The 26,968-nt window shown below is 37.6% G+C and overlaps 4 protein-coding genes across 9 annotated transcripts; 2 read left to right on the forward strand and 2 right to left on the reverse strand.

Moving 5' to 3' along the window:
- Window positions 1-295: 295 nt before the first annotated feature.
- On the forward strand, window positions 296-5,289 carry LOC140956599 (neutral/alkaline invertase 3, chloroplastic-like). The gene is made up of 7 exons (XM_073413410.1): window positions 296-518; window positions 1,088-1,796; window positions 2,276-2,441; window positions 2,518-2,729; window positions 3,631-4,124; window positions 4,213-4,261; window positions 4,704-5,289. The coding sequence occupies exons 2-5, from the start codon at window positions 1,143-1,145 to the stop codon at window positions 3,949-3,951; spliced, it is 1,353 nt and encodes a 450-aa protein (XP_073269511.1). The 5' UTR covers window positions 296-518; window positions 1,088-1,142; the 3' UTR covers window positions 3,952-4,124; window positions 4,213-4,261; window positions 4,704-5,289.
- On the forward strand, window positions 4,048-5,027 carry LOC140957202 (alkaline/neutral invertase E, chloroplastic-like). Its single transcript, XM_073414339.1, has 3 exons — window positions 4,048-4,124; window positions 4,213-4,261; window positions 4,704-5,027. The coding sequence occupies exons 1-3, from the start codon at window positions 4,048-4,050 to the stop codon at window positions 5,025-5,027; spliced, it is 450 nt and encodes a 149-aa protein (XP_073270440.1).
- A 78-nt stretch (window positions 5,290-5,367) lies between the features above and the next one.
- Window positions 5,368-22,004, reverse strand: LOC140956600 (uncharacterized). 2 transcript variants are annotated; one of them, XM_073413411.1, is made up of 5 exons: window positions 21,524-22,002; window positions 21,192-21,327; window positions 20,974-21,041; window positions 6,218-6,304; window positions 5,368-5,654 (listed from the first exon to the last, which is right to left on the reverse strand). In XM_073413411.1, exons 1-5 carry the CDS (start codon window positions 21,887-21,889, stop codon window positions 5,583-5,585), a joined length of 729 nt encoding a protein of 242 aa, XP_073269512.1. In that variant the 5' UTR covers window positions 21,890-22,002; the 3' UTR covers window positions 5,368-5,582. The 2 variants fall into 2 exon arrangements, with proteins under 2 accessions (XP_073269512.1, XP_073269513.1); XM_073413412.1 differs by lacking the exon at window positions 6,218-6,304 and having other exon boundaries at window positions 21,524-22,004.
- A 260-nt stretch (window positions 22,005-22,264) lies between these two features.
- Window positions 22,265-26,429, reverse strand: LOC140956598 (serine/threonine-protein kinase D6PK-like). 5 transcript variants are annotated; one of them, XM_073413408.1, is made up of 4 exons: window positions 25,994-26,429; window positions 25,746-25,829; window positions 23,431-24,943; window positions 22,265-23,200 (listed from the first exon to the last, which is right to left on the reverse strand). In XM_073413408.1, the coding sequence occupies exons 3-4, from the start codon at window positions 24,774-24,776 to the stop codon at window positions 22,405-22,407; spliced, it is 2,142 nt and encodes a 713-aa protein (XP_073269509.1). In that variant the 5' UTR covers window positions 24,777-24,943; window positions 25,746-25,829; window positions 25,994-26,429; the 3' UTR covers window positions 22,265-22,404. The 5 variants fall into 5 exon arrangements, with proteins under 5 accessions (XP_073269509.1, XP_073269510.1, XP_073269506.1 ...); XM_073413409.1 differs by having other exon boundaries at window positions 25,746-25,832; XM_073413405.1 differs by lacking the exon at window positions 25,746-25,829.
- Window positions 26,430-26,968: the final 539 nt, after the last annotated feature.

Raw genomic sequence — 26,968 nt, forward strand, 5'->3', positions numbered from 1 at the left:
AAAATCTTCAACCATATGTTTATCGATATTTTTAAAAAGCAATAATATATTTGTATGCATTATTAAAATTTCATTTATAATAAATAATAATGATTTATAAAAAGGAAAACGCAAAAAATCTTCATTTTAAAAAAATCTTCAATCATATATTTATCGATATTTTTAAAAAGCAATAATATATTTGTATACAGTATTAAAATTTCATTTATAATAAATAATAATGATTTTTATAAAGGAAAACGCAATATTCTTTGACCCTTGATATATATCCATTCCACAGAAAACAGGTCCAAGTGTGTTGCTATTTGCTATAGTGTACCAATTGCATGTTATTTTAATGAATTCGGAAGGTCCACGTGCACCGAAAGTCGTGAGTATCACGCAAACTCGCCGCCCTGTATCTTTCCAGTTCCGCCAAGAGTTGGCTTCCTCCGTACCACACCCGCCGTCTCTGTGCATGATTTTCCTCCGATTCTCTAAATTCCTTCCGCAAATACGAATTTACACTCATAAATCTAGTAAAGAAAATGAGTACTATTTGTTTACTGGGCTTGTTTGATATTATATTTATTTAGTGCATAGTTGTAATGAAAGAATCTCTTTAATCGTACACGGTTCTGGATTTTGTTTTCGTTTTTGGTTCGTTGAATTTCGTTTCCTCTTCTCGGTGTTCTTTCTTTTATATGGGGGCATAATTTGTCGTGAAAATAACGAGAGGAATATTTTTGGTAAACATGCTGCGATTGTTAGTATTGACATTGTTTCTTAGTTAATTGTTTTGTTTGATCGCGATCATTTAGAGCAGAGTGGAGAGGGAACAACAAAGAAGGGCACGTAGAATGAGAAGTTGAAAACTGTCTGCTGAGTCTCTGATATCTTATTATATTTTATTTTAGTTTATTTTGTTTTTACTTCATGTTAATGTTGTCCACTTCAGCCTGGTATATGAAGAGGCTGGGTTTGTTTAGAAATTCATGTGTTTCTATACAGTTAGAATTGTTTAAGCCTATGAATCGATTAACTTACCAATTTAGCAAATGTATATTTTAATTATTATGCGTATGGAGTTGAATGTTGCTTTGTTTAGGAACACCAGACTAGTCTAATCAACGCAAATACCAAATTTTGAAGTTCCTGTTCTGATGGCTGCTTCAGACACATCCTTACAAGTTCTATCATGGGCAGTGCCATGTCAGATTTACCCAAATTTAAATTTCACTTCATCGCTCCCCTTTAAATATAGTCGCAAAAGTGCAAAAAAAGGAGATTATAGAACCATATTGCGGAAGGGCCGTGGGGTAACTCGATGTCATGAAGGAAACCGTGTGATGAAAGGTGTAGAACATGTAAGAGGGCAGGAACCAGGTAACTGGTCAAAATCTTTCAAATGCAATTGCATTAGGGCCGAGAGTGTTAGAGAGACATTTTCGAAAGATGGAAGTAAAATATTGATGATTGAAAATCAAAGTTATGAGGCAACAGAGCATTTGGTTTCTGAAAAGGAAAGCCTTTCGTCCAACAATGGATCGGCATCTGCGACAGAAAATAATAAGACGACAATTACAGGAGTTGCAGAATCTATAGAGGACGAAGCTTGGAAGTTGTTGCGAGAATCAATGGTATATTATTGTGGCAATCCCATTAGAACCATTGCTGCTAATGATCCATGCGTCGCGAACACTCTCAACTATGATCAAGTGTTTATCCGTGATTTTATACCTTCTGGGATTGCTTTCCTATTAAATGGAGAGTATGAAATTGTTCGGAACTTTATTCTGCACACTCTTCAGCTTCAGGTAATATTACTAACTTAATTGGATGAAAAGTTTCCTGTTTCTCAAGATGGTTAACTTTGGTGACTGCAATATCAACTATTTCTATGCTTGAAAAGCAAAATTAAGATTGTTTCTGATCTTCTCTAAAATATTTGCACCAGTATCTTTGCTTGTGTGTCATTTGTTTGTCTGTTCTTTCTGTCACTACATTTGAAACTATTATGATTATTCTGTAGTTGTGCATGGCTTCGTTGTCCTATGCCTCTACTTCTAGATGTTAGGACTTCCTCATAATTGTGTGGATCCACCAAGTGATATTTGAGTTTTTAAATGTTTCTATTTTTTCCTTTCCTGTTTGAGTAAAATCACGTTTGGTATTCTGTACCTGACGCCAATACATCCCCGAGTCTTTTGCACTACAAGGGCTGTTTACTGAATGAAAATGCTGCTTGGGGCGATAGCTGTTGATTCTACTGGATGTTTTCTTTTGTTTGACTCAGAGCTGGGAGAAAACCATGGATTGCCATAGTCCTGGGCAAGGACTGATGCCAGCAAGCTTCAAAGTGCGTACTGTACCACTCGATGGTGATGAATCTGCAACTGAAGAGATCTTAGATCCTGACTTCGGTGAGGCAGCAATTGGTCGGGTGGCACCAGTCGATTCTGGTTAGTTTTGTCATTTTTGGCAGGCTTGTCGTTCTGACTATCTGGACATATAGAAGCTTAAGACTTGGTTTCACAGGTTTGTGGTGGATCATATTATTACGAGCATATGGAAAATGTTCAGGAGACCTTTCGGTCCAGGAACGGATTGATGTGCAGACTGGAATCAGAATGATTTTAAAACTTTGTTTGGCAGATGGTTTTGATATGTTTCCAACTTTGTTGGTAACAGATGGGTCATGCATGATCGATCGTCGCATGGGTATCCATGGTCACCCCCTTGAAATTCAGGTGTTTTGTCTCAGACGTTCCTTCTATTTTGTCCTATGCAATCTTTCCTTCCCCCTATTAATTCTTCTCCATTCTCCATTTTTTTCCCCGTTGGTTTATATTCTTTTGAAGAAAATTAAAGAGTTCGTCTCACCTCAAATGAACTTCAATCTTAATATCTCAAAACCATACAGTGAAACTGAGATAAAATTTCTACTGGTCGCAGGTTACCCGGTCTTTCTATATAGTATTCGAATTTCATAATGTCCAGTGTANCCCCCCCCCCCCCCCCCCCTCTCTCGCCCTCTCCCCTGCCCCCTCTCCAATTCCTTATTAGTAGCCTGCCTTGTGATCTAAGTGTGAAAGTTAGCTAGTCCCGATTCTTGGAAGACTTTTTTGTGTTTCAATATTCTAATGGCTGAGTAACCGTTTGTCTACGTGGAACATATGTTTGAAATGCCATTAAATTCTCTCACAACATCACGAGACCTTCAGTGCAATAGCAATTGAATGATGGCCTTTGAGAATAGCAGAACTACATATTTATATACGGTATTTAAATTAAAATATCCTGAACACCGGTTGGCTTTGATCTCATTTCATACCTCTCCCTCTATTTTCTAGTTACAAGGTGTAGGTTGATTTATACAAATTATGGAATATCAAAGTGTTGTCCTGATCATGGTTTTTTCTCCCTCATGCATATTTCATGCTTATGCTCGATGGGATGACCAGTGACATTTACTGGTGAAAACCTGGGAATTATTACCAAGCATAAAAATTAACGTAAGCAAGAGATGTCCTCCAGGCTCAATGATACACATTTAGCACATGAAAAGGAGTCACAAGAACAAGTGGCCAAAGTATATTTATTGCACAGGTGTGGCACACATATGTGCTGATATGCTGCCTTTTGTTGCAGTCATTATTCTATTCAGCTCTACTTTGTGCTCGTGAGATGCTTGTTCCGGAGGAGGTTTCAGCTAATCTTGTGCAGGCGCTTAACAATCGTCTAGTGGCATTATCAATTCACATCCGAGAATACTATTGGATTGATTTGAAGAAACTGAATGAAATATATCGATACAAGGTAGAAGAGTACTCATTTGATGCAGTTAATAAGTTCAATATCTACCCAGATCAGATTCCTCCCTGGCTTGTGGAATGGATGCCCAAAAAAGGGGGCTATCTTATTGGAAACCTGCAGCCAGCACACATGGACTTCCGTTTATTTTCACTATGAAACTTATGGGCTATAGTATGCGGTCTTGCTACAACCGAACAGTCTCATGCGATTTTGGATCTTATTGAAGCAAAATGGTCTGATCTGGTAGCAGACATGCCAATGAAACTTTGTTACCCAGCATTAGAGGGCAAGGAATGGCGAATAATTACAGGCAGCGATCCAAAGAACACGTACAGTTCTACTTTAATGGACTCGTCTTGTATTGTTAATCAGATTTCGTGAACAGGTTAATAACACATGTTGTTGCTTTCCTTGCAGTCCTTGGTCTTACCATAACGGAGGTTCCTGGCCAACTTTGCTTTGGCAGGTTAGTTTTTTGTTTCTCTTTTTATTTTGGCTAGTATAACTTGTTTGAATTGTTGTGTTAACCAAGCAGTTTTGTGTTAGTATATATGGTTTTATAGAACTTATACTTATGAATTATGATGGATTTGAGTTGAAAAAAAAAAAAAAAGGATTGTATCGTACTATTGCTTTAATCTGCCATTTTGAGGTTTGCTTTCAGTTTACTCCACTTAGGAGTAGTGTTATACTGGTGGCCTAAAAAGAGTTCAAGTTTCATTTTTTCCCAGAGGACGACAAATATGAAAAATCACGAGCGGTGACATTTTTTAGTTTTATGTCATACTCGCTTTTCAACTAGGAAAGCATAGAACCATAGATTATTCCGTGATCAGGCTTTTGTTCCAACAGCTATTTGATTGATTAGATTTTGTATTTTTTATTGATTCATATATGTGCTCTTTCAGCTAACTGTGGCATGCATAAAAATGGAGAGACCAGAGATCGCTGAAAATGCAATCAAGATTGCCGAAAAAAGATTAGCAAGAGACAAATGGCCCGAATACTACGACACCCAAGGAGCAAGATTCATCGGGAAACAGGCACACCTCTTTCAAACTTGGTCCAATGCAGGATATCTAGTAGCAAAACTCCTCATTGCCAACCCAGCTGCAGCAAATATCTTGGTTAACGTTGCGGACACATCACTTTTGAATGCCTTTTCCTGCGCACTAGCCACTCCAAGGAGAAACCGATCACGAAAAGGAACATTCCAGAATTTCATTGTCTGAATACCGTTATAATTTGTTTCGTGAACAAGCCAGAATTTCATTGTCTGAATACCACTATAATTTGTCAGTCCACCGCTCTCCTATGCTGGCTATATTTTTGTTGTGCCAGATTTCACAGGGGAGAGAAGCAAATTTTAGGATACCATTCAAACAGTCGACTTAGATCGTGGCACACCAGAGAGGTGGCCACATACTTGTTGACTTGTGCGAGCTGTATGATATAAGAATTATTTTCCAGGATAAAGGTCTGAGTTCAGATGCATTTGTAGTTCTCTCGAGTGTCTATTATATATGTAGCCTTTGGCATCCCTTCAGATAGTGTAACATAATGGAAACATAATAAAAAAAATTATATTTTTAGAATCTCAGGACCGAACAGATACAATAAATTTTTCAGTGAAAAAAGTGCACAAAGAAATCAAGGTGTTGGGGATGTAGAGTCCTCTACTTTGGTCGCTCAAACAATGCAGTTTGCATGAACATTTCGAATCAAGCAGTTGATAACAAGGACTAAAAATCTAAAATTTACAGCATCTTGGGTAAAAGCTAAGAAGCTCAAACTTGACGACTCTTGGCCACAATTTTATCCAGTAGCGACTCACAAGCATCTTCAAGCAAATCCAGAACCTGCCAGAGATGTGTAGAATATTTCCAAGGAGAAAAATAAAGTGAATTGACAATATCATTACATGTAACTCATTCGGTTGAATCAGCTAAACAGTCATATTGCTGTTGCTAGAGTGTTTAAACTCATGTCAACAGATGACAACTACTTGATAACTCAAAATGTTCTCTGACGTCAGACAATAAGAGATAAGTTTTCAAATATTCAATGAGATCCATAATAGCTTCACGGCCACGGTTCATTAGCATACTGTACATTAAATAAATATAATCCCAGTATTGGAACATCTATAGTATCTGAGAAATATAGTCCTACAATTGAATCTGTTAAATCAAGTTTGCCCAAAACAGAAACCAGCCCTTGCTCTGGCTCAAACGCTACCTTGGCTTGTAATGGTTAGTGCTCAACTAAGTCTCGATTCAACAAGAAGGGACCACAAATGCAGGAGCACGTGCACGATAAAATTAGGTTGAGGAACTCTATATCAGATTGTACAAATTTTGAACTGCATTCTAGTTTTTGATATCACATATCATTCCCAAAGAGGAGTGTTATCTAGCATTACCTTCTCAAAACCTTGCTGCCCTCCATAATAGGGGTCGGGAACTTCGGTTTCATCGTGCCTCTTGCAATAGGAACACATCAACTCAACCTGTAATATCCATAGGCATGTTTTGATTACAAGCACCAAAGGTGAGCTTTATGTTGTGGATTACGCCGAAGCGCTCACAATTATAATGATAATATAGTACCAAAAAAATGCGGAATTAAAACAATCAACAAGAACGCAAAGATTTGTGTGGTTCGCCCAATATAGACTAGGTCTATGGAACTACTGCAAATCTTTATTGGAAAAAATATTACAAGTGTATACAAAACACTCGATCTCTCCCAATTCCAACCTCACACAAGAGAACTTCTACACTCCAGAAAAAAACTTTTTCTTTGCTCTCTATTTTACGATGCTGAAAAGCTTCATTGGGATATCTTGAAATGGTCAAAGAACGCATCGATGCAAGTTTTTAGAAACAATTGAATGCACAACCTACTTTTGCGGAGGAATTCACACTTTACACCGCAAAATTGACAATTGTGTCACACTTCCACAAAGTTTTCAAACCAGTTGACCTACTTCACCTAACATTTCTCTCACTTCAAGACTTGTTTTCAATCATGTCTTTACACCATCAATGCAACAACACATATATTCTCTTTTATACTTGCAGTCAAACTGAAGTTAACAGTTTGTCAATGGTCATAGCATTTGTGAACATATCGGCTGGATTCTTACTTCCAAAAATGTTTTCAAGCATCAAGATTCCATCTTCCAGTATTGATATAATAAAATGGCACCGAACCTGTATATGCTTTGACCTAGCATGACAAACAGGATTTTTGCTAAATGAATAGGTCTCTGACTGTCACAATGTAATGTGCTATTCTCAAGCTTGTGACCCAGTTCATCTAGAAATGATCTCAACCACTTCTTTTCCTTGCTAGCTTCTGTAACTGCAACGTACTCGGTCTCAGTAGTTGAAAGTGTAACTTCTGCTATCCAGGTCACCACTAATGTCGGCATCGACAAAACCTTGTAAGCCCAAATATGACCTCTTAAAGCTTAAAGATAAACTAGCATTAAGGAGGGGGATAGTGAGGAAGAACTCTTTCTCATAAATGCAAATCTTTATTTAACAATTGAAAAATTGTTAAACGATGTTTGCTCTGAAAATCCATTAGACCCTGAAAAGTCTAAACAATGGATGAAAGCTGAAATCAAGCTCATCAATCCAAAGACAATTGTAAAGGTCAGACCTATGCAATACAGTCCGGAGGACAGAGCTGAATTCTCAGCACAAATCAAAGAATTGCTAGAACTTAAAATTATAGTTCCTAGCAAATCACCACACACGTCTCCAGCATTTTTGGTAAACAAAGAAGCTGAGAAGAGACGGGGAAAAAAGAGAATGGTTGTTAACTACAAGGCCATCAATGAGGCTACTGTAGGAGACTCCCACAATCTCCCCAACAGAGATGAACTCATCTCATTACTTCGAGGGAAGAATATCTTCTCCTCATTCGACTGTAAGTCTGGATTTTGGCAAGTCCTCTTAGACCCTGAATCACAAAAGCTTACAGCATTCACTTGTCCGCAAGGACATTACCAATGGCTTGTTGTTCCATTCGGACTCAAGCAAGCACCTTCAATTTTCCAAAGGCACATGCAAAATGCCCTAAGAGAATTTGAAGAATTCTGTACTGTGTATGTAGATGATATTCTCATCTTCAGCCACACAGAAAAAGAACATTATCACCATGTGATAAAAGTTCTAACCAAATGCAAAGAATTAGGAATAATTCTTAGCAAAAAGAAATGTCAACTTTTTAAGGAAAAGATTAATTTCTTAGGCCTTGAAATTGACAGAGGGTCTCATACCCCTCAAAACCATATCTTGGAACACATTCATAAATTTCCGAATGAAATCCAAGATAAGAAACAAATGCAGAGGTTTCTGGGAATTCTCACATATGCTGAGAGCTACATCCCAAAACTAGCAGAAAAGAGAAAGCCTTTACAGGCTAAGCTCAAAGAAGGAATCTCATGGAAATGGGAACCTTCAGACACACTCTATGTGTCAAAACTAAAGAAGGAACTTGTTAGCTTTCCTAAGCTATACATGCCTTCACCCAATGATCAAATGATCATTGAGACAGATGCCTCAGATGATTTCTGGGGTGGAATCTTGAAAGCTAGAAATAGCAATCAAGAAGAACTAATTTGCAGGTACTCATCTGGAAGCTTCAAAGCAGCAGAGGTGAACTACCACAGCAACGAAAAGGAGATCCTCGCAGTAATACGAGTGATCAAGAAGTTTTCTATTTATTTGACCCCTGTTAAATTTTTAATAAGATCAGATAATAAAAACTTTACATATTTCTTGCGAACAAAAATTGCAGGAGATTATAAGCAAGGCCGTTTGGTCAGATGGCAAATGTGGCTCAATCGATATCAATTCGATACGGAACACATTGCTGGAAATAAGAATATCTTCGCGGATTTTCTAACTCGTGAATTTCATTCTTAACAGGTCCACATGGACGAATCAAAGGAGGAACTCCTCCTAAAAATAAAGATTTTAGAGATGGAGCTAGATGTAGCCAATCTCAAAATAAAGCTGTTAGAATCACAGCTTGCTACAAAGTCTGGACTTTTCAACCAGGCAAAGGCTGACGTGCCGACAAAAAAGGCTATTGAGCCAACAAAAGAGACTTTAGCGTCCAATACTGTGGCTAAGCCCATAGAAAAAGAGGCCTTAGAGCCCATAAGTGTAGCCCAGACTACACTCACAACAGAACACTCTAGTTTTGGAGAGGCTTCGGCCCAAAAACTAGAGTCTAGTCCAGAGTCACAGGCCTCTGGTAAAGACAAATCAACTCCTGTTGAACCTGTCAGTTTGGTAAAAACTGAGAAAGAGGTACAGACCTCCTTGGGGCTTAGACCCAAAACCCAAGATTCGGATCTTTTCCCCGAATCATCCAGGGCTCCCAAAAGCCCAAAATATTTTGTCGGTTTACAGGCCCAAACCCTGGAATTTACACTTCCCAGAAAACAGCGGACCTGTTCACCAATCACCCTTCAGCTTTCAAAAAGGCCTACCATACCCTTATTGAAGCCCAGGGAGCGGCTAATGGTTTTACCATTGCCAACAAACTTCCAGAAATAAAGCTTATCCAGCCCATTATTTCTGAACCCAAACTATCTTTCGTATCTGCCCTTGAAGCAACCCGAAAGAAAAATAAGGTGATATTAGGAACCCTTCCAGGACCCAAATTCACCAAAACCAATGACAAGATTGAGACCCAAATCTCACATCTTGAATTTTTAAAGATACTCACAAAAGCCCGAATTTCAGGCCCAGAAAGTATCAATGAACAAAAATTCTTTACAACTGATTCTAAAACAATCAGTATGTACAATTTTTGTGCTGGTGCAAACCCGGCTGAGCTATTCATGGCCTTTTGCTGTGGATTAGCAAAAAACATCTACCCAAGTTCTGATCTAAAGGAACTTGAGTATTTTCCAAATAACTTTAAAAATTCTGTAAAGTTTTTTAAAGAAAAAGTTCTGAAAGGAGCTTTAAAAAATCTGTTTTTACAGGTCCATAGTAATCTCATTTCATGGGATACTAAGGGAAAAACCATCCTACCCTATTACTTTATTGAAATAAGTGTAGCAAGTGACAAGATGACTTACGAATCCCCCGTAGTCATCATGGATGAACCTCCATTCACCAATGGAGAAAACTTGAGAGAATTAAGAGCTCAACGGCTTAAGGCTCTCAGTGACAAAATTGGAGCAGTAAATACTGACTCCCAGATAGTGGTCATCTTAGCCACTACACAACTGGTGTTAGTCTCCAAGACCAATAAGAAGATCAAGGAGAAGCATCAAAAAGACTTCGTCAAATTCCTGGAACCATTCCTCATCGGAGCACTCAGGATGCCGACTGAAGAAAAAGGCAGAGGATGTAAGATCCTCAAAAAGACGTTTACAGACCGCCATTGTTGCCCCCTCTGTGAACAAGAAGCATCTTCTTCCAACCAACCAAAAGAAGAAGATAAAGGAAAGGACAAGGCCATGTGAAGACCTCGTCTGAAAGACAGCTGTTCCGGAGTACTGTCCTCCATTATTTCCTAGGACCACTTTTGGGTCCATGTATTTTGTTTTTAGGAATAATTGTACAAGTGGCTTTATCACTACCCGTAACTGGGAAAAACTGCCCACTTCTAGGATGTTGCCACGCGGCTGTTATCCAGCGGTGGTTGTGTGTAGTGCTTGGCTATATAAGCAAGCCATACTTCACTTAGCAGGACACTTCGAAAAAACGGAAAATTCTCCCTACACTGAATTTTCTCACTCTAGAGATGTTAGNAAAAAAAAAAAAAAAAAAAAAAGCAAAACAAAACCAAACCACTTTGTGGGGTGCTAATGCCAACCATAGCATTAAAACCAAACAAAGAAAACTAAATGTTTTCTGAAAACAAAAGGCATATCGCCTTGAATACCTTCATGGTATCAAAAGGTATATAGGCTGGAAACCAGAACCTATCCTTTACCGGAAAGCTCCCCTTTCCTTTTAGGGATTAAAACTGGTATAACAATGCCACGTACCAAGATACTTGATAGTATCAAGAAAATATGTCCAGGGATCATAACCCTGCATAAAAAGAACAGTAGTTTATGCTTAAATGTTTTTATTTTTGCATACCCTACCCTCATTCCACCACTTGGTATCAGAGCCTAAGGTTTAATCCTATGGCAAAGATTACTCTATGGTGCAGAACTGATCAACAGATCAGTAAAATGACGGTACATACCATGTACCCAGAAATGAGCAAATTACGATATTCTCGTAATTGGTTCAATCTCTATTCCAGAAACATCAGTTTCCGGATAGAACTTTTTAGATGTTCTATAAAACATCTAAAACAACTTCTTGAATCAGGAAATCTAAATCCTGATGAAAGACAACAGTGTATGCAAAATCTTGCATATACAAAAAATAGACTCCTATTAGCAGAAAAAACCAGATCTTCCCTGATCTGTTAAAATGCCTGGAGCTACACTTCAGTTCGAAATTGATCTACTCTCAATCGAGATAAATCAATTAGAACAAGAAATCCAACGAAGCTCATCCTTCATAGATTTCAGAACAAAAAGTATGCGTCTTACTGCCCTCAAAAGCAGAAAAACCATACTAAATGCTCAACTTCAAAGGCTTAACCCTTTGAGTTAAAATGGATCTGTATAATCAACAGATTCCAGAAGGTGAAAATGATGAAATAATTTTTCAGGAAACTGAAAAAGGATTTCATTCAGAAATCACCATTCACCAAGATCAACTCTTAAAAATAGGAAAATCAGCCCTAAATTTAAGAGAAGATCAAATCTTCAATCTGCCAAAGACACTGAGTTCACTCATGAACAAAGTACTTAGCAGAAAAAATGAAATAATATACTGCGTCTCTTATGACGAACTTTCCGTAGACATCTCAGATGTTAAAGGAACAGTATATCTTCCTCTGTTAACCCGAAAGGAAATTAACAGAAGATTAACAAAGGTTTCTGACGAAGTCAGAAAGAAAATTTCCATGATCCATATTGGAGCAGTGGAAATACTAATAAAAGCTCAATTCCGAAATGGAATTGACACACCAATCAAAATGGCATTAATCGATAATCGAATTAATGACCGAAAAAGCTCAATATTAGGAGCAGCCAGAGGCAACCTTGCCTATGGAAAATTCAAGTTCACTGTTTATCCTAAGTTTAGTCTTAGTTTAAACACGAAGAACCTAGACCAGGTTCTGAGCTTTATTCATGAATTTGAAAAATCAAATTTAATGAATAAAGGTGACAAAATCTTCAGCATAACCTATAGAGTAGGATATGCTCTAACAAATAGTCATCATTCGATTGACTATAAATCCAAACCCAATATCGAGATAGACGATGTCTTCTCTGATATCGGTTCAATAGAAGAAAGTCCTTTAGAGGACATTACTCCTATTGACAATTCTTGGGCAATTGACATTGCCAAAGGAAAAAGTATCTTTTCTGGAAATTCGATAATAGGAATTTTGTACATTGTTTTCTCATATTCGCAAAAGAACGAATCGAGGAAACAAATGTCACAAAGCTGAGAAAAATCAAGTGACTTCTTATTCACTAGCTTATGCAAATAAGATAGTAAAAGAAGAAATCACAAAGGTCTGCGATAAGACCAAAACAGCAAAAATGTTGAAAAGATTCAACAAAACTTGCTGCACAAACCTGACCGAAGGTCCGGTAATGTTTGGATGCAAACCATCCAAATCAAAAAAGAAGTACAAGAAATTGTACAAACAAAAGAAATACAAATGGAAGAAAAGGTATAAGAAATACAAACCTTCCAAGTATTTCAGAAAGGTCAAACCTTTCAAAAAAGGTTCTACACAGAACCAAAAACAAAAATTTTGTCCCAGAGGCAAAAAATCTTGCAGATGTTGGATCTGTCAAGAACAAGGACACTATGCAAATGAGTGCCCTAACAAACAGTCTTACCCCAATAAGGTAAAACTGATTGAAATAGGCCTAGCCAATCACTATGAGCCTATAGAAGACGAGTTCGCCAATCACGAACAAGTCTACCAACTTGAGGTTTTTACACCCTCAAGCTCTGAAGATGAATTAGATTCAGAGGTCCACTTTGATTCAGAGGATTCAGAAGAATCTTCAGGAAACTGGGACGAAGTTCCAGAAATTATTAACAATTGTGAAGAAATTCACACTGTTAATAAAACAAATCCAAATTCTATTTATATCAGAGGATACCTAAAATTCCAAGGATATAAAAGAATGGAAATCCATTGTTATGTAGATACTGGTGCAAGTTTATGCATTGCCAGTAAACACATAATACGGGATGAACACTGGGAAAATTCTCCCAGAGAAATAAAGGCTTCAATAGCCAATGGTGATAAAATCACCATATCAAAAGTATGCAGAAATCTGGATATCCAATTTTCGGATAACATATTTCACATACCAACTCTGTACCAGCAAGACTCTGGTATAGACCTGATCTTGGGTAATAATTTCCTTCAGTTAAACGGACCATTTATCCAGTATACTGATAGAATTGCCCTTCATCTCAACAATGAGCAGATCTTAATANCGTGGCAACATCCTAGAAGTGGGCAGTTTTTCCCAGTTACGGGTAGTGATAAAGCCACTTGTACAATTATTCCTAAAAACAAAATACATGGACCCAAAAGTGGTCCTAGGAAATAATGGAGGACAGCACTCCGGAACAGCTGTCTTTCAGACGAGGTCTTCACATGGCCTTGTCCTTTCCTTTATCTTCTTCTTTTGGTTGGTTGGAAGAAGATGCTTCTTGTTCACAGAGGGGGCAACAATGGCGGTCTGTAAACGTGTTTTTGAGGATCTTACATCCTCTGCCTTTTTCTTCAGTCGGCATCCTGAGTGCTCCGATGAGGAATGGTTCCAGGAATTTGACGAAGTCTTTTTGATGCTTCTCCTTGATCTTCTTATTGGTCTTGGAGACTAACACCAGTTGTGTAGTGGCTAAGATGACCACTATCTGGGAGTCAGTATTTACTGCTCCAATTTTGTCACTGAGAGCCTTAAGCCGTTGAGCTCTTAATTCTCTCAAGTTTTCTCCATTGGTGAATGGAGGTTCATCCATGATGACTACGGGGGATTCGTAAGTCATCTTGTCACTTGCTACACTTATTTCAATAAAGTAATAGGGTAGGATGGTTTTTCCCTTAGTATCCCATGAAATGAGATTACTATGGACCTGTAAAAACAGATTTTTTAAAGCTCCTTTCAGAACTTTTTCTTTAAAAAACTTTACAGAATTTTTAAAGTTATTTGGAAAATACTCAAGTTCCTTTAGATCAGAACTTGGGTAGATGTTTTTTGCTAATCCACAGCAAAAGGCCATGAATAGCTCAGCCGGGTTTGCACCAGCACAAAAATTGTACATACTGATTGTTTTAGAATCAGTTGTAAAGAATTTTTGTTCATTGATACTTTCTGGGCCTGAAATTCGGGCTTTTGTGAGTATCTTTAAAAATTCAAGATGTGAGATTTGGGTCTCAATCTTGTCATTGGTTTTGGTGAATTTGGGTCCTGGAAGGGTTCCTAATATCACCTTATTTTTCTTTCGGGTTGCTTCAAGGGCAGATACGAAAGATAGTTTGGGTTCAGAAATAATGGGCTGGATAAGCTTTATTTCTGGAAGTTTGTTGGCAATGGTAAAACCATTAGCCGCTCCCTGGGCTTCAATAAGGGTATCGTACGCCTTTTTGAAAGCTGAAGGGTGATTGGTGAACAAGTCCACATGGACGAATCAAAGGAGGAACTCCTCCTAAAAATAAAGATTTTAGAGATGGAGCTAGATGTAGCCAATCTCAAAATAAATCGGTTAAAATCACATCTTGCTACAAAGTCTGGACTTTTCAACCAGGCAAAGGCTGACGTGCCGACAAAAAAGGCTATTGAGCCAACAAAAGAGACCTTAGCGTACAATACTGTGGCTAAGCCCATAGAAAAAGAGGCCTTAGACAAATGGCGGAATGAGGGTAGGGTATGCAAAAATAAAAAATTTAAGCATAAACTACTGTTCTTTTTATGCAGGGTTATGATCCCTGGACATATTTTCTTGATACTATCAAGTATCTTGGTACGTGGCATTGTTATACCAGTTTTAATCCCTAAAAGGAAAGGGGAGCTTTCCGGTAAAGGATAGGTTCTGGTTTCCAGCCTATATACCTTTTGATACCATGAAGGTATTCAAGGCGATATGCTTTTTGTTTTCAGAAAACATTTAGTTTTCTTTGTTTGGTTTTAATGCTATGGTTGGCATTAGCACCCCACAAAGTGGTTTGGTTTTGTTTTGCTTTTTTTTTTTTTTTTTTTTTTTAATATTTTTTTGTTCCTATATAACAAAGAACATGTAATAATCTTTGAGTTTTCTCAAAGAGTTCTTATACCTTTTCTTCCATTTGTATTTCTTTTATTTGTACAATTTCTTGTACTTCTTTTTTGATTTGGATGGTTTGCATCCAAACATTACCGGACCTTCGGTCAGGTTTGTGCAGCAAGTTTTGTTGAATCTTTTCAACATTTTTGCTGTTTTGGTCTTATCGCAGACCTTTGTGATTTCTTCTTTTACTATCTTATTTGCATAAGCTAGTGAATAAGAAGTCACTTGATTTTTCTCGGCTTTGAATCTGCCAAGAGCTTTTTTTTCTACTATCGGTATTTTCTAAAGATACATAAGTATCTTTTCTGGAAATTCGATACTAGGAATTTTGTACATTGTTTTCTCATATTCGCAAAAGAACGAATCGAGGAAACAAATGTCACAAAGCTGGAGATTGGTCAGCTTTGTTCGTGCAAGGGATATAGCCTTGTCTTTTTCTGCTTGGGCATTGGCCATCATATCTATGCCTAAGAACATAGTATAGAGGCTGTTCCCAATTTCGTTCACAAAGTCTGCTGGATTTACCGAAGTATTCCATGTTGCTGACTTTATGAAGTCTTGTGCTACGCCTGAACTGAGATGTTCGGCTAATAGCAGAACAAGGTCACTATTAGTAAACCCTTGTGGATTGGTTTGGACATTGAGACTGAGCTCAGCTATCCATCGATCTATAAGATCTTTTCTTCCTTTTTCACAATCTATATTGAGAATGTTTGAAGGAAGTTTTCCTTTGGAAGTTAATTCTTTAAGGATAAAGAATTCCTTCGCTTGGTTTCTGGTAGCAGTTTCCTGCTTGACACCAGATGATTCACCACGTTCTGTTGTTGAAGCAGTGATTCTTTCTTGAGGAATTTCTTCCTCTTCTGTGTCAGAGAACTCAAAATCCTCTGTTTTGGTTTCATCTTCGACTACGAAGACGTTTTCTTCTAGACTATCATAAATTAATTTTAATTCATGATTGTTGTCAAGTTTTATTTTGATTTCTTGATCACTTAAGGCGAGAAGCCTAATTGTTTGATCTAAGATATCAATTTTTTGGTTGTTGATAAATACTTCTTCATGCTCAAGAGCAGTCCAAAAATATTTATCAATTTTATCTCGAAGGTTTTCTAGCCTGTTGGTGGCCATTTCCATTCGGGATAAATTTTGTTTGTTCCGAATTCAGGATTTCCAACGAAATGATACGGTGGAGAGTACCTGTATTTGGATTTTGGTTTTTCCGGTTCCTTTTCAGGTTCTGGATTAACCTTTTCTTTACCTTTTTCTTGAGGCAATTGTTTGATTGCATCAAGAATTTCTTTATTGCAGGGACATTTTTCCATTGTTTTGGTAATGTCTGCAATTATTTTTGCTGCTGCTTTATCAATATAGTCTGTAAGACCATCTTGATCAGCGCTGCTTGTTGTTGGATATTCCTTTAATTCTTTCAATTGTATTTCTACTCTTGAAAGTCTTTCAAGGATTTCATCCAATTTTTCTTAAGATCCAAATTCTAAGGATTTGATTTGCATCACCCAAATCCTTCATACCAAATTCTTTTGATAACTCTTTTTTGAGTTTATCAATTTCTTCCAAACAAGCTTCTGTTATCAAAATATCAACTACATATAATAGCATAATGATATAAAAACCATCAAATTTCTTCACATAACAACAATCATAAGCCTGACACCTCAAAAACCATCAAACTTCTAGTTCCACTGTTTTGGAGCTTGTTCGAGACCGTACAAGATTTTTTGAAGTTTGCACACCATTTTATCTTTTCCTAGTACTTCAAATCTCTGTGACTAGTTCATATAAATTTCATCTAGGTCATCATGAAGAAATGTCGTCTTTACCTCTAACTGCTCCAGATGTAAATCTCTTTTTGCCACTAATCCAAGTAGTGGTCCTGATAGTGGTTAACCTAATCACTTGAGAGAAAATCTCAGTATAATCAGTGTCTTCCTTTTGTCGAAAACCTTTTATAACAAGTCTTCTCTTGTACCACTTACTACCATTGTGTTCTTCTTTTAACCGGTACACCCACTTGTTATGTGATGTTTTTTTTTTCTCACAGGAATTGTGTCAACTCCCGGTGATTGAAATCAGGAGATCTTCGAGAACAATTACACCACCTGAAAGATAACCCCTTGCACTTCACTATATTTTGCTGACAGACAAAGGTGAACTGGATACCTATGAAGTGGCAATGCAAAATGATAATTCCACCAAGTGGAAGTTAGCCATGCAAGATGAAATCAATTCACTGTCATCCAATCAGACTGTTTACTGCTTTTCGATTCATTTACATGAATATTTGTCAATGATAATTCACCAGTCTTCATGACTTCAGAACATTAATCTCCAACTCCAATGCTTGACTTGTCCTTATACAATATTTGTTTACTGAAGATTACATCTTTGCTCCGAATGATCTTTCGATTTTGGGCATCACGAAAACGATAACCAAACTCATTATCTCCATAACCAATACAGAAACATTTCTTTGATTTCGGATCAAGTTTCGCTCTGCTAGCTGAATCATTATGAACATAAGATAAACATCCAAACGCTTTCAAGAAGGAAATGTTTACTGCCACTCCATACCTCTTCGGGTATTCTGCATTCAAGCGATACCGAAGGTCATCTGTTTATCAGATATGCTACAATGTTAACATCATCAGCCCAAAATGATTTCGGTTATCCAGAGTGCAATCTCATGCTCCTAGCGCGTTCCTTCAGGGTTTTATTCATTTTTTCAGCTATACAATTCTGTTGAGGTGTACCAAAAATGGTTTTCTCCATCTTGATCCCGTTCTGTTCACAATATTTCTTGAACTCATCATCTTCATATTCACCACCGTTATCAAACCGTAAGCACTTCATCTTCAAGTTTGTCTCATTCCCAACCATGGTTTTCCACCTTTTAAAGGTCTCATAAACATCAGATTTATTTTTCATAAATTAAACCCAAACTTTCTTGCTCGAATCATCGATAAATGTAACATAATATCTTGAGCCTCCAAGAGATGTCACAAGAGATGGTCTTCATACATCAGTATGAACCATCTCCAACTTTCCTGTTTGGTTCTCTGTCGCCTTTAGAAAAGCTCACATTTTTCAGCTTTCCAAAAATACAGCTTTCACATAGCTTGTATTCAATGATCTTTAATTCTGGTTGCTTCTCATTTGACACCGGCATCTTCATTCTCTTCTCACTCATATGCCCAAGTTTACAATGCCATAGACTTGAATTAAATCCAGCATCCACAACTGTTAATGTATCTCTACAACCGGTAGTCATATAATATGTTCCAGTTTTCTTTCCTCGAGCGACAATCATGGCTCTTTTGTTCACTTTCTAGGAACCATCACCAAAGGTCACATTATGGCATTGGTCATCAAGTTGTCCCACTGAGATCAGATTGCGTGTCAATTTTGGTTACATGCCCGACTTTGTTGATTTTCCAGACAGATCCATTTGACATCTTCATACGGACATCACCCATACCAACTATTTCCAAAGGTTTTCCATCTGCCAAGAAAACTTTTCCGCAATCACTAGCAATGTAACTGTCAAAAACATCACGATTACCAATGGTATGGAACGAAGCTCCCGAGTCCATAACCCAAGAATCAACTGGGCTTTCTATGGATAGTAGTAGAACATCATATACCTCCTCATTAACAACATTTGCATTGTTTTTTGTTGATTTGCGCTTCTTTTTCAAGTGACCAGTCTCACCACAACTCCATTACTTCGGATTCTTTTCAAATGTAGTTTTTGTCTTTTACATTTCTGGACTTGGATCTAGCACGCCATCGGTTATAACTCTTTTTGCCACTTCTGCCCTGCCTCTGTTCTCGAAATTTAGAGAAGATCTCGATGATGTTCCTTCACCAGAATTCATCCTGCGAACTTCTTCCGCAAGAATTTGATCCCTGACATCATTGAATTATAGTTTTCTTTTTCCAACAGAGTCGCTAACTGCTACCCGTATAGATTCCCAAACATTTAGTAAAGACGAGAAAAGAATAAGTGTACGAATCTCATAATCAAAATTAATTTCGACCGATGTTAGCTGAGAAACAATCGTGTTGAACTCGTTGATGTGTTCAGCCACCGAAGCACCTTATCCCGTTTTCAAGTTGAGCAAGTTTTCATTAGATGTATTTTGTGTTTGCCGATTGCTTCTCTTACATGTACAATAAAATGAACATCATTTTTTTTGTGGTTTGTGTCTCCGCCACGTTATGTGTCACATTCTTCGTTAAGGTCAATCACATCACATCTAACATCTGTCAGTCAAGGAGCTCCTAGTCATCATCCTCCATCTTTTCCTGTTTCTTTCCTGATACATAATCTCTAAGTAACGGCAGAATGAAAAATATGTTCCGTCGAACTTGTTGATACCAAGTCCCGATCTATCATCCCTGGCATAGTCATAAAAGGTGTGCGCCTGGGTTATTACCCAACTGCAACACTTTAAACAGGTGCGCGCCTCTGCCTAGACGTGGTGCTGCTACTTCTAATTTATCATATTTCTTTTTATCCAAATTATAAAATTTTGTTCGTTTAAAACTTTGATGTATTTTCTCAGTTCCAGATTTTTCTAGCTCCATCAACATATTGTGCTTCTTAAAAAATGATAACGCCAGCCACAAATATCAACTTCCATTGTTTCCCGGATGATTGGATTCATTATTCATAAAATAATTAAAATATCAGTTCAGCGTCTTGTGCCATTGAACGTGCTGCAAAATATGAATTTGAACAACCTGAAATCACGTGAATTCCGTGCAGACATCTTTCGAGGAGGATGAAGATGAATTTGACGATTTAGATTTTTGAATTTTTTCCCTTAATATACTATGATACACTTATGACTTACTAATTAATTTTAGATGATTGAAGCTTTTTTCTGATTATGATTCAGCTATATTATCTTTTAGTGGATTTTTATTTGTGTTGTTTATTATCTTTGTGAAAAATATTTAATTTAAATAGTATAAATTACTTTATATATGTTAAATTTTAAAATTTGAGTCAAATGCGCTTTATTTCGATAAAGCGGACTCCTCGTCTTGCACCTTGTGCGTCAGGCCCCAAAGCACCCTAGCGCTTTAGTACGCCTTGTGTCCTAAATAACCATGATCTTCGGCCATCACTTCTCTAGCCTTAGCAAAAAATTCTCAAAAAATCTTCTCTAACGTGGAAGATCAGACAAAGCTTTGACCACATAACACACTCAAAATTCTAAGAAATTTTACAACAAGTCTCTGATACCAATTGTTGTGGATTACGCTGAAACAATGACGATCATGATCATAATATAGTACCCAAAAAAATGCGGAATTAAAACAATTTGTTTACCCAATATAAGCTACGTCCACGGAGCTACCTCAAATCTTTATTGAAAAAATATTAAACTACAAGTATATACAGAAAACTCGATCTATCTCAACCCAGAGCATAACTAATAATATATTTTATCTAACTCACCAAAGAGAACCTCTACACTCAACAAAAAAAAACTTTTGCTATTTCGTTGGGATATCTTGAAATGGTAAATAGATGCAAGTTCTTAGAAACAATTGAATGTGCAACCTACTTTTGCGCAGGAATTCACGCTTCACGCTGCAACAATTGACAATTGTGTCACACTTTTACAAACTTTTCAAACCAGTTGGCAAACTTCACCTAACAGTTTATTTCATGATAATTGTTTCATGCATAGTTCAAGATAAAAAAAAAAAACTAAATCTGGAGCGATGTCCACTAACCAACCTTCTTATCCGCATCAACGGGAAATGCTTCTCTGTGCCTCCACCTCTCAAATGCCTCGAGTATATCCTCTTCATCCAACAAGATCGATTGAAGCATTAAACAAATGCTAAATATTATTGAAAGATATTTTAAAGAACACCAACAGAATCATAAAGCAAGAAACTCAGAAATAAAAGCACACTCATAATTGAGTTAAAAGGTTCTACGGATAAATATACCTCTGTTTTGCCTATCCATAGCAAGAATAAGATCGAACTCCCTGAAATCAGACGGCCTAATCGGCCTCGAGATAGAAGTTATTTCAATTCCACGCCTTTTAGAAGCTGCCCTCATTCTTGAATCTGCTGGATTACCCTTCATTTTCAAAGAAGCACCACAAACACACAGCATCATTAGCATTCCAAGAATCCGCAGATTCAATACAGGTACGGAAAAAAATTATGCTAAATGTGGTATGTCCTAACAAGAACCCTTTTCAGTCAATCCTCTGATTCAACTTTCAGACATCTCTGACACGCAAAACAAACAAAGACAGCGACGAAATATAAACCTCGTGATAATTGATGGTCCCCGCAGAATCAATATAGAATATAGAATCGAGATTCTTCTGCTTGACAAGATGTCTGAAAACACCCTCAGCAGCTGGGCTTCTACAAATGTTCCCGAGGCAAACAAATAGAACTGAGAATGGCTTAGTGGTCTGTGAACGATCACTCGAGGCCGTAGATGGTGTGGAAGCCATTGATGAAGCTTTGATTATTTCGGGTATTCTTGATTTTCCTCTGTGTGTGTGTGAAGGGTCGGCTGAATATCGGAGCAATGGCGAAGATTTGAGGAAGAGATTAGGATAGTTGTGGCAAATTGGTAACTTTGAGGTATTTGGTATTAAAATAGTAGCTGTGCATAAAGATTTCATTGAAGATGTTTTTCCCCTGTGCTAGAGGAATAATGAATTTGTTGGGGTTGTAATGGTGGTGGTGTGTTCTTGTCCCATCAAGGGAGAATCTTGTTTTATTTATTCATACGCACATAATTTTACGAGAGATTGAATCAAAGGCCTCTAGTTTTGTAAAATTTATCCAATTATTTAGTTTTTACGTGCTTTTTTTCCCCTTTTTAACTCACGTTTGACTTGAAATTTCAGGAAAATAAATTTCATAATAATCATTTCAAATTTGTTTGAATGGCATATTCATCATTCCTTGATATCGGTTTTCGGTTATGACTTGCGCTGGCAGATAAACCAAGATTTTTAGAGATTTCTGGTGTGATTCACTACAACTTTGGATAATAACAGTTATTTTATTTTCCACGGGTAGCATATTCTTGAAATACATTTGCACCATATTCTATATATCAGTAACAAACTGTAAGAAGAAACTTGAGTTAAAATGGAAATTCCTAGCTGTGATACTTCCACATTAAAATTTGCTAAAACATCTCAAATTCTATTTCATCCGCTCTAAACTCAGGGATGGTGCTTCCCAAATCGAAGAACTTAGGAGGCGTTGCGCATCGAATCAAAGCCCAGTTCAGGCCTTCAAAGAATGGGTGTTGCTTGATCTCTGCTGCACCCTTTGTCGAGCCCAGTCTATTCTCTGGTTCCTTCTGTAATAACTGTCTGATCAAGTCTCGAGCACAAGAACTCACCATAGGATAAGCAGGAAACTCGAGGCATTGGGACGACACATTTGATATAGTATCCTCGTTGCTTGATCCTTTAAAGGGCGTTTTGCCATATAAAAGCTCGTATAGAAAAATCCCAAGCGTCCACCAATCCACTGCACTCCCATGGCCTTCCCCCTTGATTATCTCTGGAGCCAGGTATTCATGTGTTCCTACAAAGGAGTTGGACCGAGCATTTGTGGGCTCGACTACAAGTTGCGGCAATGGAATGAATTGGTCAGGGTTTAGTTTTCGTGTTTTGGAGGCTGCGAATGAAAATCTTGGTGTAAAACAAGATAGCTGCCATGATGGTTGGAGGCAAAAATGGTCGATGAAGCTAGAACCAGAGCATGGACTGGACATTTTCTTTGGGGGTTCCGAAAGTGGCGACGATGAGTTGAGCAGCATAGGATTTACGGTGCATCTAAACGACAAGTCAAAATCTGAGAGCATGATATGCCCATCTTCTCTAACCAATATGTTTTCGGGTTTCAAGTCTCTGTACACTACGCCAAGCATGTGAAGGTACTCCAGTGCAAGGAGGACTTCAGAAACATAGAACCTGCATAGAGTGTTGAAACACAAATCCAGTTATTATTCCTTAACAAGCCTTGTTAATAAACCTCTTAACTTTGCAAACACGAAAAAGCCCTTGTGAGAAAGTACAAAGTCAAAAGCAGAGGACCTCGGGTACTATACTTTCTAGCATGCTCATTGAAGTTTATGGTGTAGTTTACTTCTCCAATTATACGTCTGAAAGGGCTATTGGGAAACTACTGTTTGAAACATTACCTGACTGCCTGCTCGGGAAAACTCTTCGTGGACTGCTTTTGACGGTGCACATGAAGATCACCTCCTGGACAGTGCTCCATAACCAACAACAAGAATTTCTTGGTTGTAAAGTGCGCATAAAGTGTGGGGAGAAATGGGTGATCCAGCATTTCTAGTATCTCTTTCTCAGTTTGAGCCCTCATAACTTTCTTTCTGCTTGCCAAAAAATCATAATCCATTACTTTCACAGCAAAGAGGCAACTAGTGCCAATCAGCTCAGAAAGATAAACTGTCCCAATATCTCCACCTCCAAGTCTCTTCAACAGCTTGAAGTGTTTCAAACCCAAGCTTCCGTGCTGCTTCTGAACAGAGTGTAAGGCTTCCCATCTCAAGTCTTTTGACATGTGTGGCCGATAGCCACTGCGACTAGACATACTTACATAACTTTCGTCGCTGTTACCAGTCGTACTGCTGTATTCCCCTACGCTACTTTTTGAGCTTTGAGATATCTCCCCTCTTTCCCTTGATCTCGATCTTTCATCAGCTCTTGCCAATACAATCTTTGATTTGCTTATGATACTAGGACCAAGATTGTTCTTGTTTCTTAGACCTTGCTTGCTAAAACCGAAAACCCTGCTTGAATGTTTGATAAGCTTGCTTTTTGAAGTAAAACTTGACGATAGAAATACAGACTGTAACCTTTCTTCCTTTTCCTTGTCCTTTGCACTCCTCGTGATTGAACCCTCCTCAGAGATAGGAACTGTCTCATTCAAAACAGAAAATTGTATGTTTCTCTCAGATATTCCTGTAATGAATGAATGTCCAAATTCAGGTTTTTCTGAAATATTTAACGAGATTATTTCCGGTATTAAGGATAACTCTTTGCTTTCATCATGGGGTTGAACTGATTCACTGGAGGCAGCCCTGTATAACCTATGGATAGCTCCTGCATATGAAGCGCCAGGTGATGCTGACGGTTTCGACGTTCGTTTCCTCATTGCGGCCATTTCTGATGCTTGAGAGATGCATGATCCTCTTAGGGCTTGTTTCAAGCTCCCAGACTCTGAAGTTCCGACACCAGAAACTTGAGACGGGCCGATTCTCATCGGTCTTTTCATGGCTCTTTTACTAAAAGTACCTCCAGCATTTTGCTCTAGCCAGTCAACATCTAGACTAGAACTTCGCCTAATATCAATCGTATCAAAAAGTTTGTTAATTTCATCCTCTATTGAGTAGTACTTCTTCCGAGCCTTTCCTGAATGCCACTTTCTATTATTTCCACTGACTTTTTCAGTTTCGGGATTGTGTTTTTCGGTTAACTCTACTATTTCACAACTCCCAGGCAACACATTTGTGATTAGAGACATCTATACCAACAAAATTCAGTCGTAGAAACAAAAGAAACCGTCTATCAATCTCAGACATGCACTCAAGTGACAAAGAAGCCCGGGTCTGGAAAGCTAAACCAAAATACTAGAGGGGATCCCTCAATCATCTTGAATGTTGGAGCCCTCAACAAGGCAAACTCCCTAGGCTGTATTCATTTTACAGCACAAAATATCGGTTAAAGTTTAACGCTTCCAGGAAATTATGAGCTAAAATTAGTTAATTAAGAAATGCTATACAGCTATATTTTGCACTTCCATTCTCACTTTCTAATGATTTTGCCATAGATGAATACAACAGAGAATGAAAGTAATTGTATATCAATTGAAGTAGATAATAAACTTACTTCTTCAAAATAAATCAAGAATAGAAAAGCAGATACTGTATTGCACAAAGCATTCACATTAAGAAATTTGACCCTCATTCCGTTGTCTCGAAATGGTTTTAAATGCCGTGAAACTGGCTATTTGAATAATTTCTCACGACTTAGTTAAAACTGGAATTCATAGCTCCAATTCAAATAATTTCATTCTGTTCCCAGATTTTCTTAAAATATTGTACAATCTTCCATGAAAACATATGCTGTTGACCATGAAGCTCACCCATCCATTTCCTTTAGTTTCTTGAGTCTCATTCTTAATTTCTCCAAAAATTTGATATGTATCCATGTAAAAAACTCAGGAATTTTAAAAAAAAGTCCTCCGCTGAGTACAATGAACTAACCATCTATCATCAGCTTTGAGAAATTTACAGAAAACTAGTGAAAGCCAAAACACACCAACAATAGGATAATAGTAGGCAAAATATAAAAAATTTGAGAACAAAATATTAAGGGGAAAAAGAAGAAGAAAAAAAACTGCATTAACCAATAGCACAACTAAGTTATTTTCTTCCTTCCAAACAACAAATGCCCATCAAATAAGCGGAGATGGAAAGGAGAAGAAAGAAACCACTATCGCTCATTTATTTCTTGTTGCTCCATCTCCGGACCAGTAACATGGATAAACCAATAAATTGGACCACTTGCAGAACAACTGCTATTTAAAAAAAAAACTTAAGCACAAAAAAGCAAGAAACTAAACAAGAAAACCGAATTTAAAAAGTTACTACCAATTAACCTAAAAACGTAGTAGACGCACAAAGATGATAGATATTGATTCTGCAAAAAGAAACAGAGAGACAGAACTCAAAATGGTACCTGATGAAATGATCAAAGCATCAAGAACCAAAATTCCACTGCTCTCTTCAAATTTGAAACAGATTAGAGGCAGAACCGCCGGTATATTTGGAAAAGTTTATAGCTTTTCCCTCCATTAAGAACACGAGGAACGGAGGGGTCGAGTTTACAGGCAGATTGATTAAAAGGGAGTAAAAAGAAACAGCCCAAGTTTTGTACGTTGAGTAGTGGAGATATAAGGAAGAAGAGCGTATGAGAATGGGAAATTCTTGATTCAACTCACGAGAAGAAACACTGTGGTCTGTTTTTGGTCCTGCACCGTGAATTATGATGATGTTCATTTAATTTGTGTTGGCACTAGATTGGCGGAAAGTGGAGTTGAAAAATGCCGCAAAATAAATAAGCTTCAAGATTTTGTCTCCAGTAAATCATACACACTATGCTAGGCTTGTGAGTGTGGGATGTACGGGGAGTTGGAGGAAGTAATGCATGAGTTTTTTTATTATAAATTTTTTAAAAAAATTCAAAACTAATTTAATTGTTGGGGTTTTGCAAGAGTACTGCAAAATGCCACCAGCAATAGTGGATGTTGCCCATGTAGTAGCATGTAAGTGGTAAAGGCAGCATCCGCTTCTATGACACTACACGCTCTTAGCGTCATAGCGTCTCCTAGCCCGTCTAAACCAAATCCTGCTACATGTTGGCTAAATACGACACTAGGTTGAGACCTAAATGTTGGTAGAGCAAGTTGGAATCCATAAAGATATAATTGTGAGCCAAACAATGTTGGCTTAGATACGAGGCTCGTTTTACGGACCTGGCCACTAATGAGGATGTTTTTAAGAGTGATACTAAACCGGAGATTACACATAACGAGTCTAAAACTCGAAGAAAATATGATTTCAGAAGTAGGTGAAATAGCTCTATTTATAGAGTTTTTTTGTCCGAGTGATAAAAACGTGTTTTCTCCATTTGAATTTTTCTTCGTCAATTTTG

The sequence above is a fragment of the Primulina huaijiensis genome, chromosome 14, assembly GCF_012295235.1.
Source record: "Primulina huaijiensis isolate GDHJ02 chromosome 14, ASM1229523v2, whole genome shotgun sequence".
Taxonomy (NCBI): domain Eukaryota; kingdom Viridiplantae; phylum Streptophyta; class Magnoliopsida; order Lamiales; family Gesneriaceae; genus Primulina; species Primulina huaijiensis.

Coding starts and splice junctions, on each gene's coding strand:
- LOC140956598 (XM_073413405.1), bottom strand. CDS start 24,776: ATGTCTCTAATCACAAATGTGTTGCCTGGGAGTTGTGAAATAGTAGAG. Junction 23,201..23,430: donor TTTCCCGAGCAGGCAGTCAG/GTAATGTTTCAA, acceptor CACTCTATGCAG/GTTCTATGTTTCTGAAGTCC.
- LOC140956600 (XM_073413411.1), bottom strand. CDS start 21,889: ATGAAATCTTTATGCACAGCTACTATTTTAATACCAAATACCTCAAAG. Junction 21,328..21,523: donor GGACCATCAATTATCACGAG/GTTTATATTTCG, acceptor TTGAAAATGAAG/GGTAATCCAGCAGATTCAAG. Junction 5,655..6,217: donor GGCAGCAAGGTTTTGAGAAG/GTAATGCTAGAT, acceptor CATCTCTGGCAG/GTTCTGGATTTGCTTGAAGA.
- LOC140957202 (XM_073414339.1), top strand. CDS start 4,048: ATGCCAATGAAACTTTGTTACCCAGCATTAGAGGGCAAGGAATGGCGA. Junction 4,125..4,212: donor GGCAGCGATCCAAAGAACAC/GTACAGTTCTAC, acceptor CTTTCCTTGCAG/TCCTTGGTCTTACCATAACG. Junction 4,262..4,703: donor GGCCAACTTTGCTTTGGCAG/GTTAGTTTTTTG, acceptor GTGCTCTTTCAG/CTAACTGTGGCATGCATAAA.
- LOC140956599 (XM_073413410.1), top strand. CDS start 1,143: ATGGCTGCTTCAGACACATCCTTACAAGTTCTATCATGGGCAGTGCCA. Junction 2,442..2,517: donor GGTGGCACCAGTCGATTCTG/GTTAGTTTTGTC, acceptor TTGGTTTCACAG/GTTTGTGGTGGATCATATTA. Junction 2,730..3,630: donor GTCACCCCCTTGAAATTCAG/GTGTTTTGTCTC, acceptor CTTTTGTTGCAG/TCATTATTCTATTCAGCTCT.